Here is a 17,846-nt window from a genome sequence, read left to right on the forward strand (position 1 = left end):
TGCATGTGATGTCCAGTTGTTCTAGCACCATTTGTTGAAAAGACTATCTTTTCCCCATTGTATTGCCTTTGATTTTTTTATTAAAGATGAGTTGACTGTATTTATGTGGGTCTATTTCTGGGCTTTCTGTTCTGTTCCATTGATCTGTTTGTCTCTCTTGCACCAATACCACAGTGTCTTGGTTCCCGTAGCTTATAATAAGTCTTAAAGTCAGATACTATCAGTCCTCCAAATTTGTTCTTCTCCTTCAGCAGTGTGTTGGTCTTTTCCCTCTCTGTATACTTCAGAACTGACTTGTTTATAGCCCCAAAATAACTTGCTGGGATTTTTATTAGGATTGCACTGAATCTATAGATCAAATTGGGAAGAACTGATATCTTGACATCATTGAGTCTTCCTATCCATGAACATGGACTATCTCTGCATTCACTTAGTTCTTCTTTGATTTCTTTTGTCAGAGTTTTGTAGCTTTTCTCATGTAGATCTTGTACACATATATGTCGTATTTATACCTGGTATAAATATAAATAAGTATTTCATCTTGGGGGTGCTAATGTAAATGGTACTGTGTTTTTAATTTCAAATTCCACTTGTTCATTGCTGGTATATAGAAAATGGTTGACTGTTGTACATTAATCTTATATCCTACAAACTTGCCGTTATCACTAGTTCCAAGAGTATTTTTTGGATAATTGTTTTGGGTTTTCTACATTTTGATTTTCATGTCATCTGCAGATTGATAGTTTTATTTCTTCCTTTCCAGTCTGTGTGCTTCCATTTCCTTTTCTGGTCTTATGGCATTAGCTCTTACGGTGAAAAGGAGTGGTGCGAGGGGGCATCCTTGCCTTATACCTGCTTTTAGTGGGGAAGCTGCAAGTTTCTCACCGTTAAGTGTACCATTAAGTATGATGTTCACTGTAGTTTTTTAGTAGATAGTCTTTATCAACGTGAGGAAGTTCACTTTTATTCCTAGTTTACTAAGAGTTTTTATCATAATGTGCATTGGATTTTATAAAATGCTTTTTCTGCATCTAATGATAGGACGATGTGATTTTTCTTAAGTCTGTTGATGTGATGGACTCCATTAATTGATCTTCAAATGTTGAACCAACCTCAAGTACCTGGGCTAAATCCCACTTGGTCCTGGCTGGCCTGTTTGCTGAAAGGGAAACTGTGTTCAACTAGCAAGTCCCCGATTCCTTGATCTGAAGCGAGTGTGGCAGACCAGAGGGCCCTGGCGTATGTAGGTGCCACCCACTGTGTTCCCAGGAAGGCGTAACTCTGAGCTCCCAGAGCTTGGCTTGGGCACTCGCTCTCTGGAGAGGTACTGGTTCCCTTCCCGAGACAGCTGGGCCAGCGCCTCGGGCCAGCACCTCCAGCACAGCAGCTGTCAGATCTGCAGGGAGGTGTGGCCACATCCCCTGCTCAAGGCGCCTGTAACTGGAGAATGGAGCAGTGATCTTAGGGCTGTGGCATTCGGAGGCCTACTCCCGATGGGAACCATGGAGAATTTCATGGAGAGGAAATGGGAGAACTTTGGAAAGGAACTGCTCCTGCGTCTCTGGGGTCCCTGGGCTGTCCCTATAACACGCTATTGTCTTCCAGCCCAGGACGTCAGCGGCTGCTGCATCTTGTTTTCTCAATTAATCTGCAAAAGTTCTGGCTGCCTGGGAGGAAGGGCACTGCTGGGGCACATCCATGTTTAACTTTGGGGGCAGCTGAGTTGGGACACTGGGGCCACTGGCACTCAGGCTGGTGAGGGTCCTGTTTCCTAATCTTAGAGCATCTCCGCAAGTGGACACTTGAGCCCCGGGCACTTCTGATACAAAGGGACCGTACAGCAGCCGCCATCTGGGTGGACGGCAGTGTCTGTCTCTGAGCAGGAAGTGACTGCGGGCCCCCCAGAGCCCAGGGTGCTGGTGAAGATCCCCTGCCCCTGTGAGGGGCCACTTACCCTGGGCAGACGCTGAGGCCAGGCCACTGTTGCGCGGATGCTGCTGTCTGCACCGCCCTGTCTGTTCCCCGCTTCTCATCTGCGTCGGGGTCTTACCTGCAAGGGGCAGGGTGAGGCCGAGGGGGAGCCCACACTGTGGGACGTCGGGACCACGCAGAGACGCCGCTATCTGGGAAGGACCAGCCTGGCGGGTACCCAAAGCCCTGGTCCTCATGTGGGCACCTCTTGTCTCTTCTCTTTTCATATTTTGTCCTCAGGGGGCTCTTTGAAAGGCACGTCCTGTCTTAGGAAGTTGGGGTCCAGCTTTTCTTCCCTCTGCTTTGTCCCAGGAAGTCCCGGGTCGGCCTGACCCTGCGCTTGGGGGCCAGACTCCAGGCGCCCACCGCACACTGACGCACGGACACAGCCACGCTGTCACCTGCACACACAGTCACGTGCACACTGGCGGGCTCATCCGCGCCTTGGTCAGGACACCCACACGCCAGCAGCCGCTCCCCAGGAGAGCGTCTTCCGGTGGACCTCATTTTGGAGGCAGACGGCGCCCAGATTACGGGGGGTCTTGAGAGAAAAGGCCTTGGGGGGGCCCTTGGCCAGACCACGGCCCCCAAGTCCCCACTCTGCCTGGCAGTGTGGGAGTTCAGGGAAGCCACTGGTGAACCCACCTCTCCCCGCGGTGGTGTTTCCCCCTCCTGTGGCGGCCAGTGACCACGTCCCCTGTACAGAGAGGTAGGCCCTGCCGCCCCCAGCCCTGGACACCCCCGGTCCCAGCGATCATTAGTCCAGGCCACTAGTGGCCCCTACACGCCCGGGAAGCAGCACTCATGCTGTACCCACGGCTCGGGTGGGTCCAGGCACCGTGGCTGTGTCCCAGCCTGGGCCCATGCTGCCGAGGGGGCTCTGTTTGGGGGGGGGGGTCGCTGACCACACGAGGAGGAGGAGGGACGAAAGCCACGGGGTAACTGAGAGGATGGGTGGAGCGGCGTGGGGCCGCGAGGGTGAACGGTCGGAGGGGGAGGAGGCCGAGGTCGTCCATCAGGCAGCCCCGTCCAGGTCGGGCGGTTGCGTGTGGCGCCTGGTGTGGACACTGGGCAGTGAGGAGCCTCGTGAAGCACCCACCAGCTGGTGAACCCCAGCCACCTGGGAGGCAGGGGTGGAGTTTGCGGTACCGAGTGTGAGCAGACATGGAGACCACAGCTAAGAAGGGCCCCCCAAGAAGCGCGGCCCCTTTTACGGTCTCCCTTCCTAGGAGTGTAATTCGTTTCCGGGACGTTCCTAGTGTAGACGCAGCTCAGGGCACCCCCTGTGTGCATCTCTCTCTTTTTTGTAACGTTTCGATGTCTTTAAGTTACAGCAGTGTCCGGGGTGGGTGAGGGTACCTTGACCAGTGTCTGGTGCGTTCCTCCTGTGGTTCCAGTGTGGGAACGGCGGCGGGCTCGAGCCCTCGGCACCCGGCGGTGGCTCCTTGTGCTCACGGGGGACGGGGTCCCCAGCGGGCTGTGCCCCTGCCCCTCCCACCACGCTGATTTGGGAGGGTCTCTGCGCCCCACTTGGAAGCAGCGAGCCTGTGGGGGCGGGCGCGGCGCCTGGACGGGCAGGTGGCTGTCGTGTCCCCGCCGGGGAGGGCGGGAGGGCGGCCGGGCCTCGGTTTCCCTGGGCGTGCGCGGCCTCACTGCTGTCTTTCTCTCCACAGACAGCCAGGTCATGGAGGTGGGGCTCCAGCTGCTGCTCGGGGAGCCCCTGCCGCGGCAGGTGGCTCTGGTGCACGACCCCGACGTGGGGCCCGCCTACGAGTTCGGCGCGGACGTGGGTGGTGACGGCTGGGCGGCCCGGAGCCTCCTGCCCAGCACGTTCTTCCGCCGCTTCTCCCTGCTGGTGCGCGTGCGGCCGGCGTCGGCGCGCGCGGGCGTGCTCTTCGCGGTCACGGACGCGGCGCAGGCGGTGGTCTTGGTGGGCGTGAAGCTGGCGGCGGCGCGCGGGGCGTGGCAGCAGGTGCAGCTGCTCTACACCGAGCCCGGTGCCGCCCGCACACACACGGCCGCCAGCTTCACGCTGCCCGCGCTGGACGGTCGCTGGACGCGCCTGGCCCTCACCGTGGACGGCACGCACGCCGCGCTCTTCGTGGACTGCAAGGAGGTCCAGCGCCAGCCCCTGGCGCGCTCCCCACGCGGCCTGCAGCTGGAGCCCGACGCCCGCCTCTTCGTGGCCCAGGCCGGCCGAGCAGACCCTGACAAGTTCCAGGTAATCGCGATGGCTGCCAGCGCCCGGGGCAGGGGGCGGGCTGGGGATGGGGACGATGGTTGCTCCCACCTGCTGCGGCGGGGGCTCCGGGGACAGGAAAACCCCGGGGGGAGCAGGCCCTTGGTCCACCCAGCTCCCCCCTGGGCTTTATTCCCCTGCTGCTCTGGGACCGCCTTCTTCACTGGATACCTACCTCTGCCACCGTCAGGGGCCCCACCCCCCGTGTGCATATGTGTGTCTGCACGTGGGTGTGCTGCCCCCCCATCAGTGAGCAGGGGGCTTTGTCCAGGCCCAGCAGCAGACCATGCTCAGTGAAAATTAAGAATTTCAAGACGGCAGTGGAGCGCTGAGTGTGGGCCTTTTTGGGGGCTGGCCGCACACCAGCTGGGCTGGGCCAGGGGGTTCATGCCACGCACCAGCATTCATTGTGCTGGTTATTATTTTTGCCAAATTGTGCAGTGGCCCCATGGCCGGTGAGCCCAGGGCAGGCCTCCACTTCAGAGCAGCGTGGGCAGAATTTCCCCTGCGGTGACCGGCATGTGGCGGTCTCCACCATGTCCCCAGGGAAGCCCCTTACCCCAGGCCTGGCCCTGGCGTTCACTTTTGGGGGGAGGTAGATCCCAGATCCTAGCGGGGTCTTTCTCCTGGGCCCTTGACCCTCACACTTCTTGGAACCTTTAGCTGGAGCCTGCCTCCTGGAAACAGTGCGTGGGCACCCCCAGCAGGCACTGATCTACAAGTCCCTGAATTCTAACATTGCAGCCACTCTGCAGCTGGCACGCCCCGCCCGGCGGTCCAGACAGGGGTCCCTGTGTGTGCTAATGGGGGATGTGTCCCCAGGGGACAGAAAGTTAATTATTGCCCAGACAAAGGCTGCTTGGTTAAAGTTGTTCTACAAGTCCTGGTGACTCGGTTCTGAAAGCTGACCTTTCACCTTTGGCAGGAACTTTCACCCATGGGGTCTGGGAGCCAGCAGGACTTTGATACCAAACTGGGCCTCTTCGTGTTTTCATTTTGATACTCAAACTTGTTTAACTGGAGAGAAGTTGGAGAGAGCTGTTCTATCTAGGGAGGGCCTGTGTGGACTGGCGAGTTGTTCTGAGATTTCCCAGGCTTTTCTAGATGGAAATCTCCCCCATAAGGTCCATGTTTCTTTAACACTTTAAAACAAAAGTTGCTTGTGTGCTGGTGGGAACAGGGGTTGCTTGTCTCACGGTGCTAACAGAGGTCACCACCTTCCTGCATCGAGGACAGCCAGAGGGTCTCACCAGGCTGGGGTCATCTGTGCAAAACACACTTGCCAGTTAGATACATAGGCAAACGGTGTCTGGGTGTTTTAATTTGCATTTCTTAGTTGTGAGTGAAAACAAACTTTAATATTTCACGTGTTTACTGGCTATTTGTATTTCTTCTTGTGACTAGCCTGTTTATGTCCTTTGCATTTTTGCTTTAATGGCTTCAGTTGTTTCTTATTGGTTTATATGAACTCTTTATGTATGTAAGACACTGATCTTTATTTTATACACTGCAGATTTTATTTCCCAGTTTTTCATTTGCCTTTTCACCTAGTCATTCTTTTCAACCATTGGGATATTTAAAGTGTTTCTGGGGTTAAATCTGGCCTGGAATAGACACCCAGAAAAATCTTTGAAGATTAGAGAGACAGAAGCAGAGGAGACTGTCCGGCTCTGTCTGGAGCCCTGCTTAGCAGGGTTAGGGTGCTGCCCCTCCCCCTGCCGTAACGTGCCACTTCCAGCTGAGTCCAGTGCGGTGTGGCTCCTCTGTCCCCTCGGACTCCGGTTCCAGGAATCTCTCTCTGGGAGTTTGATCAGACTCCAGCCAAGTGAGAGGTGAAGCGTGTTGCCTGGGGGGAGGAGTAGACAAGATGGGTTTAGGACAGGGTTTGTCAGCCTTTCTGAATTCAGACTCTTGGGAAAGAATCACACACGTGTGACTGCTAAGACTTGGTCCAGATGAGCACAGAGCTTGGGGTGCGGAATGAGCCAGGTGTCCCCACCGATGGTCTCCGGGGCAGCGTGCTCAGCCCCTCGCCGACCACCCAGCGCTCAGCCCGGCTCCCCTCCTGACGGTCAGTGCAGACCCTTTGCTGTTTTCTCCCGTCACAAAAATTATGAACGTCCTTGGTCTTTCATGTTCCTTCTTATTCTTGAGCTTATTTGGTAATAAATATTTCTTGGGAAATCCCTAATTCCACCCAGTTGTTGCAACATTCTGCTTAAAATGTTACTTCCAACTCTTTTTCAGTGGTTATTGACCCCATTCTTTTTTTTTTTTAACTATTTCAAATACTATGTAGTTGAATTTTCTTGACTTAATTTCTCTTTGTCGAAAGTGTTCCTGTTTTCTCATTCTTGTTGGCTTTTCTCTTTATGAAACCACCTTCCTCTTTACCCAGGTTTCTGTTGAGGTTTAGTCATCTGTTTATTCAGACCTCCTGGGACCCTCGTCTGAAACCGGTACTGGGCCAGGGCAAGACTGTGCTTGGGAACAAGAGACGCGGCCCAGCTTCCCGGGCTGCGCTCCAGCTGTGCGCCTCATGTTGAACATTCACTGCTCTTGTTCTATGATGAGGGCACTGGAGGCTGTGAATTTTCCTCAGCAGGCGGCTTTGTTGGCCACGTTATATAAGAAATAAGTGATTGGTCCACTGAAACCAAGAGGGTGCCCACCAGCCATGCTAGGTTTGGGCAGGCTTGGCCCCAAGGATGGAGCACAGTGGGCAGGGAAAGTGCCGGCATCCTCTGACACCCCTCAGTCCTCTCGCTGTGGCCCCCAAGTCCAGCCACACCAGACCTGCTGCTCCTGACTGAGGGGCAGCTCGGGGCACCAGAGGTCACTGTCACCAGCTTCTCCCAATACTCCTGTCAGTCATCTGAAGTGACCTGGACCCGTAGTGTAACTGGTCACGGTCCTGCAGCAGTCACGCAATTTCCTGACTTCGTGAAACGGAGAAATAGGGAGAGAGTTGCTTGTAATAGAATTTGACGCAGATAGTTGAGTTGGGGCTTGATACGGGAAGCTGGTCAGAAGCCACTCAGTTCAGGACATATGGGAAATGGGACGGTGGTGGTGTGGGCCAATCACAGAGACAGCCGGGGTAGGTGACAAGGGACCAGGCAACCTGGGGGGTCAGCCAGCAGAGGAGGGAGGGGCCGGGGGTGAGGAGGGGCAAAGCAGGCCCAGGAGGGCTGCGGCCCACCCACCCCCTGTCCAGGCTTGTTCAGCTCCACTGCCCTGGGCCGGGACGCAGCCCTTCCAGATGGAGCAGACACCCCTGATACCCCTCAGTGTGGGAGGCCCCCTGGAGAACGCTGGGGCGCCCGGAGTTGGGGTCCCAGGGAGATAGACCCGGCACCAGTGACTAGGGATGCGCTTTCACAGCGTGGGGCTCTGGTCGTCTGCACACAACTCTAAGCCCAGTGGCCCTAGCGAGGCAGCAACAGGACAGATTTCAAACAGTCTGGATTTCATAACCTCTGCTTCCAAGTCCGTCCGGTGCGTGCCGCGGGTCTCGTGGCCTTTGTGCTACTGACGTCTTCCCAGCTGAGCGTGGCCTCGGGCGTGTCCTTCTCCTCTGCTCCTCATGCCTCCCGGCGTCCGGCAGCCTGTTGCTGAGCGGCTGGCCTGATGCCGGCTGGTGTGGGGACCCTCGCCTCAGGGGACAATGTCCGTGTGGGGACGGTCATGCCCAGATGCCCTCCACCTGCCGGGAGCCTCGTGCCCTCCCCGCATCGCTGTCACACACGAAGTGCCCCCAGCGCCGTTCAGAGTGTGGCTTTCTAGAAATTGAACGTCTGGCCCCTCGTGCCGCCCCTGGCATGACTCTCTGTCACCTGGAGACCCCCTGTCCCTCCTCCAGCAGGGCTAGGTGGGCCGAGAATTTCCATCCCCCACACGCTGCTGCCACTGACCCGAGCCCAGTGGCCAACCCCCGTGCATGCACACACGTGTGCCCTCCCGCACACAGACCCTCCACATGCCCCTCCCGGCAGCTCGCTGCCCTCCCTGGTGGGTGGAGCATCTCAGGATTCCAGGGGGGAATAGACCAACCACTGCCCACGGCCGAATACCCTCATCACGGCCGGGTGGACTGTCCCTCTTCAGACCAGAGCTCCAGCCCTGGGTGGTCTGCAGGCCGCCAGCCCCACAGCCTCTCCTCTACCCGCAACCAGCTTTCTGCCCGTAGGATCCACGTACCACACGGGGCCCAGGGACCCCAATGCCTGCACAGTCCCGCGGTCAGTCAGGCCATCCTGTGTCCCGCCGGTGATCTCCAGCCCTGGACACAGCCTCAGCTCCCCAGCGGCCGCCATGAGAAGGGGCCAGCTCCACTCCGACTGTGGGCCTTGCGGGGCTGCTGCAGGCTGATTCAAGGCTCCGAAGAAGACGGCGGCTTTCTGCTCTGCGGGGGGCAGTGATGGGGGACCCAGGGGAGGCAAGGATGGAGCTGGACGTGAAGGGCAGAAGCAGCTGGACTCAGCTTTGGACATAGGTGTCTGCGCTGGTTCAGCTGAAACCATGGACTAACCTCAAACTGAGGGAGACGGCGCTCCACACGCCTGGTCACTTCCGGGAAGACGCTGCCACCTCCCTCCCGCCAGCCAGGGGACAGGCTCCGGGACGGCAGTGCTGACCGTGACCCCGCCCCCCAGCCCTGTGGTCTGTCAGCTTCCCCTGGAGGCCCAGACGTCACGAGGCCGGTGCTGGTCCTCGCCAGGCCGTCCTGCAGAACCTTCTGGAACCGCTGGTCATCCTGAGTGTGAGAAGCGTGCAGCCTCCTGCCATGGTGTGAGGGTCGGAGCTCCAGGGGGGGCTCACCACGCAGGATGGGCCTTGGCCATGAAGCCACGGGCGCTTCTGCCTTAGAGCTTCTGAAATGAGCTGTGGTCAGGTGGGGAAAACAGTGAAGATGGCCCGTGTTCCCACCAATGGACGCTGTTCTCGCCACCTTCGGAGATCGACCAGCGACAGGACGCCATTGTCGGCGACTTGGTGCCCCCGTCGGCTGGTGAGGCCGCGGCAGTTTTGGGAGCCCCGAGCAGGGCCCACCGCCCCTGAGGCCAGCTCCCGTGCTCACTTGAGAAAGGGGGGGGGGGGTCACATGTGCACTGCAGAGCTGAAACCCCCCGCCTGCATCTCCTCCCCACCCGTGTCCTTGGCCCCTTCCTCCCCTCGCAGGCCTGGCTGGGAGTTGTGTTGGGGACATGAGGACCTCATGTAACTGGGGGCTGTGGGGTTCTCCCTCAGCCCCCCACCTGGGCCAGCTGACCTCATTCGCCTCCCAGGATCAGGTGTGTGTGCCTGAACATGCACACACACCTGTGCACATACACACCCATGTGTGCACATACACACAAGCACGTGGATGCAGGTGCACGCTCACACACAACGATGCACGTACCTGCATGACACACTTATACACTCATGAATACACGTGCACATCCACGTGCACGTGACACACGTGATGTGTACACACGAACACACACACAGGGAGGCGGGGTGTCCCACCCCGTAGGCCTCACTGTCAGTGGGAGTGGAGGTGCAAGGGGGAGTATGGAGCCGGGCAGAACTGGCCCCCGGAGGTGCTGATCCTTGGGAGGGAGTCTGTGGGGCTTCCTGGAGGAGGTGGCCTGAGCTGGGCCTGGAGAGAGGAGTGGAGCCCTCAGGCGAGGGCTCATGGGGACACGCGGGGGTGTTTGTCGGCTTGTGGTCACGTGTGGAGCAGGATGGCCATGAGACGGAGGATCAGTGATAAAGGGAGGTGAAGGGCACTTAGGGGATAAACAGTAACCTGACCGGGTCGGCACACGGCCCGAGGACATCCCGTCTGCCGCCTATTTTTATACAGCCCACGACTAGAAAGGCTTTTGCATGTTTAAGTGGTTGCAAAAACCAAAAGAAGAAGAATATTTTGTGAGGTGTGAATGTTTCAGTGTCCTGTACGGTCTGGTGGGAGCAGCTGCGTCCAGCGTCCACCAACCGTCTGTGGTCAGCTTCCCAACACAGCTGCAGAGCAGCGTCAACAAAGACCTGGAAATATGCACCATCTGGTCCTTGACTGAGAAAGGTTGCCAGCTCCTGACCTAAACTGGTCTGTATTAAGAGCTCTGAAAATGTGCATCTTAGACTCGATGAAATGTGGTCTCTATTCAGGAGAAGATGCGCTGATAAATCCCGTGGATTAAAATGAAAACAAAAGAAATACCAGGAAAGCATGTGTGAATACTCATAACTCCCAGGCAGGGAAGCCTTCTAGAAAGGACACCAAAGGCCTGGGGTCCAGCGGCCTCACGCACGTGGCTCCGAGATCTCGGCCGCGATTCAGAACCTGTGGTTGTGTCACCCTCTGGGGAACAGGAGACCTCATGGCAAAGGCCCCGGTGCAGCCAGGCTGAGGTGCTCGGCCATCGTGCCGTCCCAGCTGGTGGTGGCCCTGCCCTAGCATTGGGCTTTCTGTAGGAGCGGGGGTCCCGCATCTTCTCCGTGCCTGCTGCCCCGACCTCCCCCCGGCCGGTGCCGTCTACCTCGTGCCCCGAGGGGACACCACCTCCAAGGATACCGCACACTGCTGACCTGTTCGCTGCACTGGGACCCGAGAGATGTGTTTGTGCTGTGTCCTGGCACCTAGTGTGGGGCTGGGACCACGGAGGGAGCGGGGAGCCCGTGAGAGGGTGATGAGTGTTCATGGTGAAGAGGGAGGGAGGGAGGGAGGGAGTGATGCCACCCTCTGTGGTGTCCCCTGCTGTGGTATCACCCGCTGTGGTGTCACCCCTGGAATCGGCCTCAGACGTGCCGGGCTCCGAGCTGGCTGCAGCTTGAGTCGGGGTCTCCCTGCGCCCTGGGCCTCCTGCCTTGGGACCCCTGGTGATCTTCCCCTCCGTGTTCAGGGCCTGATCTCAGATCTGAGGCTGCGTGAGGACCCCCAGGTGAGCCCCCTGCATTGCCTGGATGAGGACGAGGAGGACGATGACGATAGGGTGAGTGGCTGCTGCCCGGGCTCAGGCAGGGGGCTCCCTCCCCTCCCCCACCTTGTGGGACGAGGGACTCAAGGCCGGGAGTGGGGTGGCCTTGCCTGGAAACCCAAAGTAATGGGACCAGGAAGGTCTCTTTTGAAAGATGCCACTTTGGGTCGATGTTACCTGGGATTACGTTTCTATCTACCTGTAACCTGAGAAAGAACCTCCCTTGCCTAGAACTTTCCACATAGAAACACAGAATCTAAAGGTTAAAAATCACCCCTAGAATAGCCAGTTGGCGATAGAGTCACTAGTAGTTGCCAGAGCAAAAAATGTGTGTGTGTGAGAGTGTGTGTGCGTGTGCAGTAGTGTGTGTGTGTGTGCGCGTGTGTGCACACTGTCCCATAGGACCTAAGGCAGAAGGCACACCACCTCTGGTGTGTGAAGGACAGACGGGCAGGAGACCTGTGTCCCCAGGGCAAACCCAGGTCTCAGCCGTGTGCAGGGAGCAGGGCAGGCGAGAGGGGGCACGACCTTCACGCTGAGTCCGAGCCCGAGGGTCCCTGGGCGGGGCCTCCCCTCTCAGCCGTGGGAGAGGATGACCCCTCGAGAGGAAGGAATGCGTTCGTGCGGGTCTGTGTGTCCGGCCAGTCGCTGAGCTCGTTTCCCGCGGGCCTTTCTTTCTAAGTGGTCTGATGGACACGTGCCCTGTCGAGGACCACCCTGACCCCCCCACCCAGCCCGCCCTCTCCCCCCACCCCGAGCTCCTGGGGGGCTGGGGGGCTCCGGTCACCGGCTTGTTTCCTGTCAACCCTGCAGGCGTCAGGAGACCTGGGCAGCGGGCTGGCGGAGACCTGGGAGCATATCGGGGAGGAGTTGGTGAGTGCTGGGCCCTCAGGGTGGGGTGTCGGGGGCATGTGTGCACACGCATGTGCGAATTCTAAGGGCTCCCTGGGTCGCCAAGACCAATTCCCACCGGAGACGGGGGACCGGGACTCTGGCTGAGTGGGCGGCGTGCCTTCCGGCTGAGCCTCCTCGGGGGGGGGGAGTGTTCTCTCGAATCTGGTGTCTGGTCCAGACCTCGTGCAATTGTCTGAGTGACCTTGGCATCTGTTTGCGTCTCCTATCAGCTTGTGGGGCTGTAAGGGACTAAGGGGCCAACCTTGCTCCGTAGCCCACACGGCCCAAAGCCACACACAGGGCTGGGGGTGTCTCGGGAGTGACAGGGACATCGCCGTCTCCTGTTTGGACGAATCGTGTTGACCCCGCACCCCATCCCCAGCACTGCCTCCACCTAGGGCTTGGGTGTTGAGGGGCCGTGATGGGGCAGAGTGCTGAGCTGCCCTGGGGTGGACGGTTGGCGGCCCCCCGCACGCCAGGGACACCGGGGCTCCCTGCGCTGGCCAGAGCAGCTCTCTGGGAGCCGCGCTGGCTCTGGCGCCCGGCCGCCCCCTGGAGGGTGTCAGAGGGTGGTGCCCACGATGGCCCTGCCGGGGGTCATGTGGCCCGTCCACTCCTCAACCATCTCCACCCAGGGGCCCTGGGCACAAACTGCGGAGACAGCGGTGTCCCCGCTGTACCGGTGCCAAGGCGTGACGTGCTGCAGCCACGGGGCCTCTCTTAATAGACTGGAGGCGGGGGGCAGTCAGGGATGGAAAGAGTCATCCGGCCTGCAGTGTGCTAACTAGGAGGCCGTCCCTGCCAGCTCCTGCTTCAGAAAATCTGGCCGAGGTCGCAGTGAGGGAGGGAGGAGGGGCTGTGCGGAAGCCTCTGTGCGGGGCCCAGCCTGGTCCAGGGCACCCTCGGCCTCTCAGCGCCCCCTGCACGCCCTCCCCCGCCCACAGGGTCTGGGGTGTCAGTGGCTGACCAGCTCCGGGTCCCTGGGGACCTTCCCCACATTGGAGGGTTGTGGCTGTAGCGGGGAGGCCTGGTGTCCAGCGCCGGGTGCCGCTTGCCCACCGGGCGGTGGGGGAGCCCTTGGACGGGCCTCACAGGCATGCCGTCCCGGGCACCTGGACCAGCACCGTCTCCCGAGCACTGTAGCCAGGGAGCTCATGCCAAGTGCGGACGGCTGGTCACGGGAAGCATCTTCCCTGCGCCTGTGCCCACGTCCTCGCCGCTCCGTGTGCCTCTGGGGACAGGGAAGTGGGCTTATAGAGCAGGGCCACCTCGTCCCCTCGGGTGGGGCGGTGGGTGGAATCGCCGGGCCGTGGGTGCCGGGTCATGACCCTCGCCAAGGACACGTGGCGGCCACCCCTCCCCTTGTGCAGTGAACGCAGAGGCTCCCCCCCTGTGCGGGCGTCCACCATGGTGATGGCTACGTGCCCGTCACCGTCCAGACCACGGGCAGGACCTGGGGCTCCCTGAGTCTCCGAGGGGCCTTCCTGGGCCCTGCAGGGGGAGGGGGAGGCCCGGCGCTCAGCCATCCCTCCAGGTGTGGGGGGTTGGGGGACTTGCCGACTTGCAGGGCGAGGAGACCCCCATCCCCTGAGCTGTTCAGAAGAAAATGGCTCTGGAGGGGCCTAGAGCTCCTTCCTGTCTGTGACGGAGTCTCTGGTGGCTCCTTCTTAACTTCCCTGAAGTCCGTAAACATCTCATTTTACAACCAAACGCATGTAAACCTGACAGCTTTGCCAGCGCTCACGGGCCACACGCCTCACTGATAACAGAGCTGCTTCCCACTCTCACCCCAGGGCGCACCCCTGGGACCCCGGCTCCCCGAGGCTCCTCCAGTCACTTCTCCACCCTTGGCTGGAGTGGGCAACCAGGAGGATTTCAGAACTGAGGAGACTGAGGAGGAGACCACGGTGTCTTCGTTAGGAGGTAAAGCTTTGCTGGGGTGGTGTGAGTGTTTGTCAGTGGTGTGTGTGTGTGCATGCAGTGTGTGCGCCCAGCGCGTGTCTGTGTCTGTGTGGCAGAGGAGGGGCTCCCGTCCGTCACACGCACGCCCCGAGGGGGAGGGCCCATGCCTGCCCCCCCCTCTCGCTGCCCCGGCTGCGGGTCCTCCGCGGCTCCTTGGACGTGGTCTCTCCTGTGTTTTGTTTCTCACTTTCTGCTGCTCCTGAGGGATTTGTGGGACCGTCCCAAGGGTGCTGCTACTTCCCAGCCTGGGGACAGCGGGGTCACCAGGAGGATGTGAGAGCTGGTTTTCAGGGAAGAGGTGCAAAGGTGCCTCTGCTCGGGCCCTCTGCGAAGTAGGGCAGCATTTGGGGGCTCAGGGACTCCCCCCACGCCCGGCCCAGAGGGTGCACAGGCTCGGATGCCCGGGCCACCCTGGGAAGCGGACCGTGTCTTCGTGCACGGTTGCCCATCGCCGCGTGCAGGTGCCCACAAAGGTTGCTGCTTGCTGCAGGGCCCACATCTCCCTTCAGTTGCTATTCCTGTATCTTCTTTAATAAAGATCTGTTCCAGTCTCATGCCCGTTTTTTAACAAGGCCTGGTATCGACTTCTGAGAGTTTTTATCTTCTGTACACGACTCCTTTGTCAGATATCCTCTCAGTCTGCGGCTTATCTTTGCATTTTGTTAACGGTGACTTAGAAGAGCACAGGGTTTTAACTTGGATGAAATGAGGTTATCGGTTTGGTCTTTATGGGTCTCAGTGTTGGTGTCACGTCTGAGAAGCCGGCCCGGTCTCGGGTGTTCACTCGGGCCTGTGGTCCCCAGGACGTGGGTCTCGTATGTGCTTCCGGCACGTTTGTTGGAAGGAGTGTGCTTCGCCTCTGCGTTGCCCTGGGCCTTGGCTGAGAACAGCTGTGCGTACGTGCCAGTCTGTCTGGACCCTGCTCCGTCCGGACCCCGTCTCACCGTCTTCACCGCTCTTCCGCACGGTCCTGATGGCTTGGCTTCATGATACGCCTGGGCTCGGGTGGTGTGCGGCCTCCAGCTTTGCTCTTCCTTTACGAAGCCGCTTTGGCGTTCCGCGTGCCTCGCCGTCTCGTGTGAATTTTCGATCCGTATGTCAGTTTCTCCGAGGAGGGCTGCCGGGGTTTTGACGCTGCAGGTCAGCGTGGGGACCGGCCTGGGCGTCCAGCTCATGTTGAGTCTTCCGACCCCGGACTCAGGATCTGTCTCCTGTGGCTTATTTAGGCCTTTGCTTTCTCTGAGTGGCATTTTTGCAGTTTTAAATGTTTCTGAGGCAGGAATTTTAGTTTTGCCTTAAATCATGCTAACGCGGGAAGAGACCTGGGAGGTGTCCTCCCAGGCCAGCGTGGGGCAGGATGGGGTGCCCTCTGGTGGCTGACTTGTGACTTGGCGGGTCTGCGGGGGTGGGATGGGGCTGGTTGAGGCGACAGTGCCCCCAGCAGGCGCCGGCTGGCTTGCGTACCGAGCAGGGCGAGCCCAGGGGCGGCTGCAGGTGGGCATGGGGGGTTGTGGCCCCGAATTCTCCTGGAAACGGGCACGGACGTCCCCCAGAGCTGTGCGACCCTGGAAACCTAGGTCCTGTCCAGCGCCCAAGCTCAGCGCCCGGCACCATCAGAGTGAGGTCAGGACCTCGCAAGGGCACGGACCCCTCAGGAAGTGGGACGTTGCCAAGAAGCTTGAATCCCGTTTTGTAATTGACTCAGTGGTGCTGACACTGTTGGAAAGCTTTGGGGGAACAGTCTCAAAGTCCACCCCCAAATTCCTGTCCATCACAAAGGGGAGGCGCCATCTTGCACCCAGTGGAGGGAAAACCCGCAGACGGGGGAGGGGGGACGCGCAGGATGATGTGTTGGGGCCAGGCGTCCATGCCGCAGGCACTCTTCTCTGGGCCGTTTTGTTGCTTTCCCAACTCTGTGGGAACCGTCCTTAGCTTGGGCTGAGGCTGGCTTTGGCCGGATTTGGCGGGTGGGCCGACCCTCCACGGGTCCTGGAACCGATGGTGATGGAACCATCACCATCCCCCAAAAGGAAGCCACAGGGACGCGGTTGGGCGCGAGGGGAGACTTGGGTTAGGTCACTGCACAGAACAGCGCTGCGCTTCCCACACGTGAGCCAGATTCTTGGAGGCCCTCGCTCCCAGGCGACGCCTGGCACTCAGGAGAGAAGGGTCTTGGGGTCGTGAGGATGCCGCAGACCCTCAGACGACGGTTCATCGGGAGGAGAAATGGGAGTGTGCGGGGACGGAGCTGGAGCCCGGGCTCGGTGCCCGGCCAGGACTGAGCGCCAGGCAGGGGGCAGCCTGGGGACGGTCTGACGGCCACCTCTGTCTCCTACAGCTCAGACCCTCCCCAGCTTGAGCACAGTCACCACGTGGGCCGGGAGCGAGTGGAGCCCTGGGCGCGGCCTGAAAGAGGTGAGGTCACCACGGGGACCCCAGAGCAGTCGGAGCCCCTGCTCTGCTCACTGGGAACCCTGACAGAGCTCTGGGGCTCCCGGCCGTCCTCTGTGCCCCCCGTCCTCGTGGGCGCCAGCGGCACTGGGTGTCCACGGCTGGGGCCGCTCCCCAGCCAGAGCACCAGGGCGAGTGTAGGGGACGCCGGGCAGGCAGCCCCCTGTTGGCGCTGGCACCACCATGCCGGCCCCGTGTGCGTCCACAAGCATGTCCCCTTGCCTGCCCCTGTGCCTGTCTTGTCTGCGCCCCCCCGCTGTGTGATCCCAGGCCTGGCCCAGGACGCAGGCGAGCGTGTGTGCCCCCGCCCCAGCCTGTACCCTCTCCTCTTCGTCCCCAGGGAGGCCTGAAGGGCCAGAAAGGAGAACCAGGCGCTCAGGGCCCCCCTGGCCCCGTTGGTCCCCAGGGTCCCGCAGGCCCGGCCGTGCAGAGCCCCGATGCACAGCCTGTTCCTGGGCCGCAGGGACCCCCGGGGCCCCCGGGGAAGGATGGCGCCCCCGGAAGGGACGGCGAGCCCGTGAGTACTGTCTCCGCTTCGTCCAGCCGGGGGTAGGGGCTTGGCCAGAGGGGAGAGGGCAGCAGGGTCCTGGGGCTCCGGACGGCCGCTTCCTTCCCTGGGTGCAGCGGGAGGGTGGCTGTGGGGCAGGCAGAGCCAGCCCAGGGCCGCGGGCGGGGTTCGCGGCCGCAGTGCCCTGGACGGAAGGTTCTCCAGCCCCGTGCAGAGAGCCACCCTCTCGTGGGAGCAGAGGGGCTGGGGGCACAGGGGTCCATTTCCATGTTCAGCTCGGGGTGGGGTCAGGTGCGATTTTCTGTCACTAATGGTTTCTCTCCCGCTTTCCAGGGTGATCCTGGCGAAGATGGGAAACCTGTAAGTTGCCTCTTCTTTCAGAGCCTGTGTCATCTGTGATGTTTGCCTGAGTCCCCGGGCTCCCCCGCTCCCCCACCCAGTGACTGTTTTTAAGCTCGACAAACTGAAGAGATTTCGAAGTGAAGCCATTTTCAAAATGCAACTTTTGTTAAGAAAGTATAAGTCTAACGGTTGATAGAGAAATATAAAGTTATGCGTGTGTATTGAGACGTTTAGGCTACTAGGAAACAAAGAAAAGGAAAGAAGTAAAAGGTAAAGCTTCCAGATTCTTAGAGGTGAGAGAGAAACAGCCTGAAGTTGGGGGTGGGCAGTGGAGCGGGGACACAGCACGTAGAGAAGAAGAGAGACGCTCGCAGGAGAAACCACAGGCTTGTCAGCTGTCACGGTGGATAAGACAGCTTCTCTCTCAAGACAGTTTGGATTTTTAAAAATCAACAAATGCTATTCGTTGATAATAACAGAATAAAATAAAATGACACAAGAAGGTTCAAATAAA

At 59.5% G+C, this 17,846-nt stretch overlaps 1 protein-coding gene across 8 annotated transcripts in view; it reads left to right on the forward strand.

Annotated features, from left to right (window-relative positions):
• COL18A1 (collagen type XVIII alpha 1 chain) overlaps nucleotides 1-17,846 on the forward strand; it is a 93,099-nt gene that overhangs the window by 52,021 nt on the left and 23,232 nt on the right. For all 8 annotated transcript variants that reach the window (XM_082461134.1, XM_082461128.1, XM_082461129.1 and 5 more), the window contains 7 exons: nucleotides 3,645-4,192; nucleotides 11,101-11,190; nucleotides 11,989-12,048; nucleotides 13,863-13,992; nucleotides 16,370-16,446; nucleotides 16,823-16,999; nucleotides 17,324-17,350. In XM_082461134.1, the coding sequence (XP_082317260.1) occupies nucleotides 3,645-4,192; nucleotides 11,101-11,190; nucleotides 11,989-12,048; nucleotides 13,863-13,992; nucleotides 16,370-16,446; nucleotides 16,823-16,999; nucleotides 17,324-17,350 (1,109 nt within the window). The remainder of the gene's footprint in view (nucleotides 1-3,644; nucleotides 4,193-11,100; nucleotides 11,191-11,988; nucleotides 12,049-13,862; nucleotides 13,993-16,369; nucleotides 16,447-16,822; nucleotides 17,000-17,323; nucleotides 17,351-17,846) is intronic.

This window comes from Balaenoptera physalus (assembly GCF_965194825.1).
Source record: "Balaenoptera physalus genome assembly, chromosome: 4".
Taxonomy (NCBI): domain Eukaryota; kingdom Metazoa; phylum Chordata; class Mammalia; order Artiodactyla; family Balaenopteridae; genus Balaenoptera; species Balaenoptera physalus.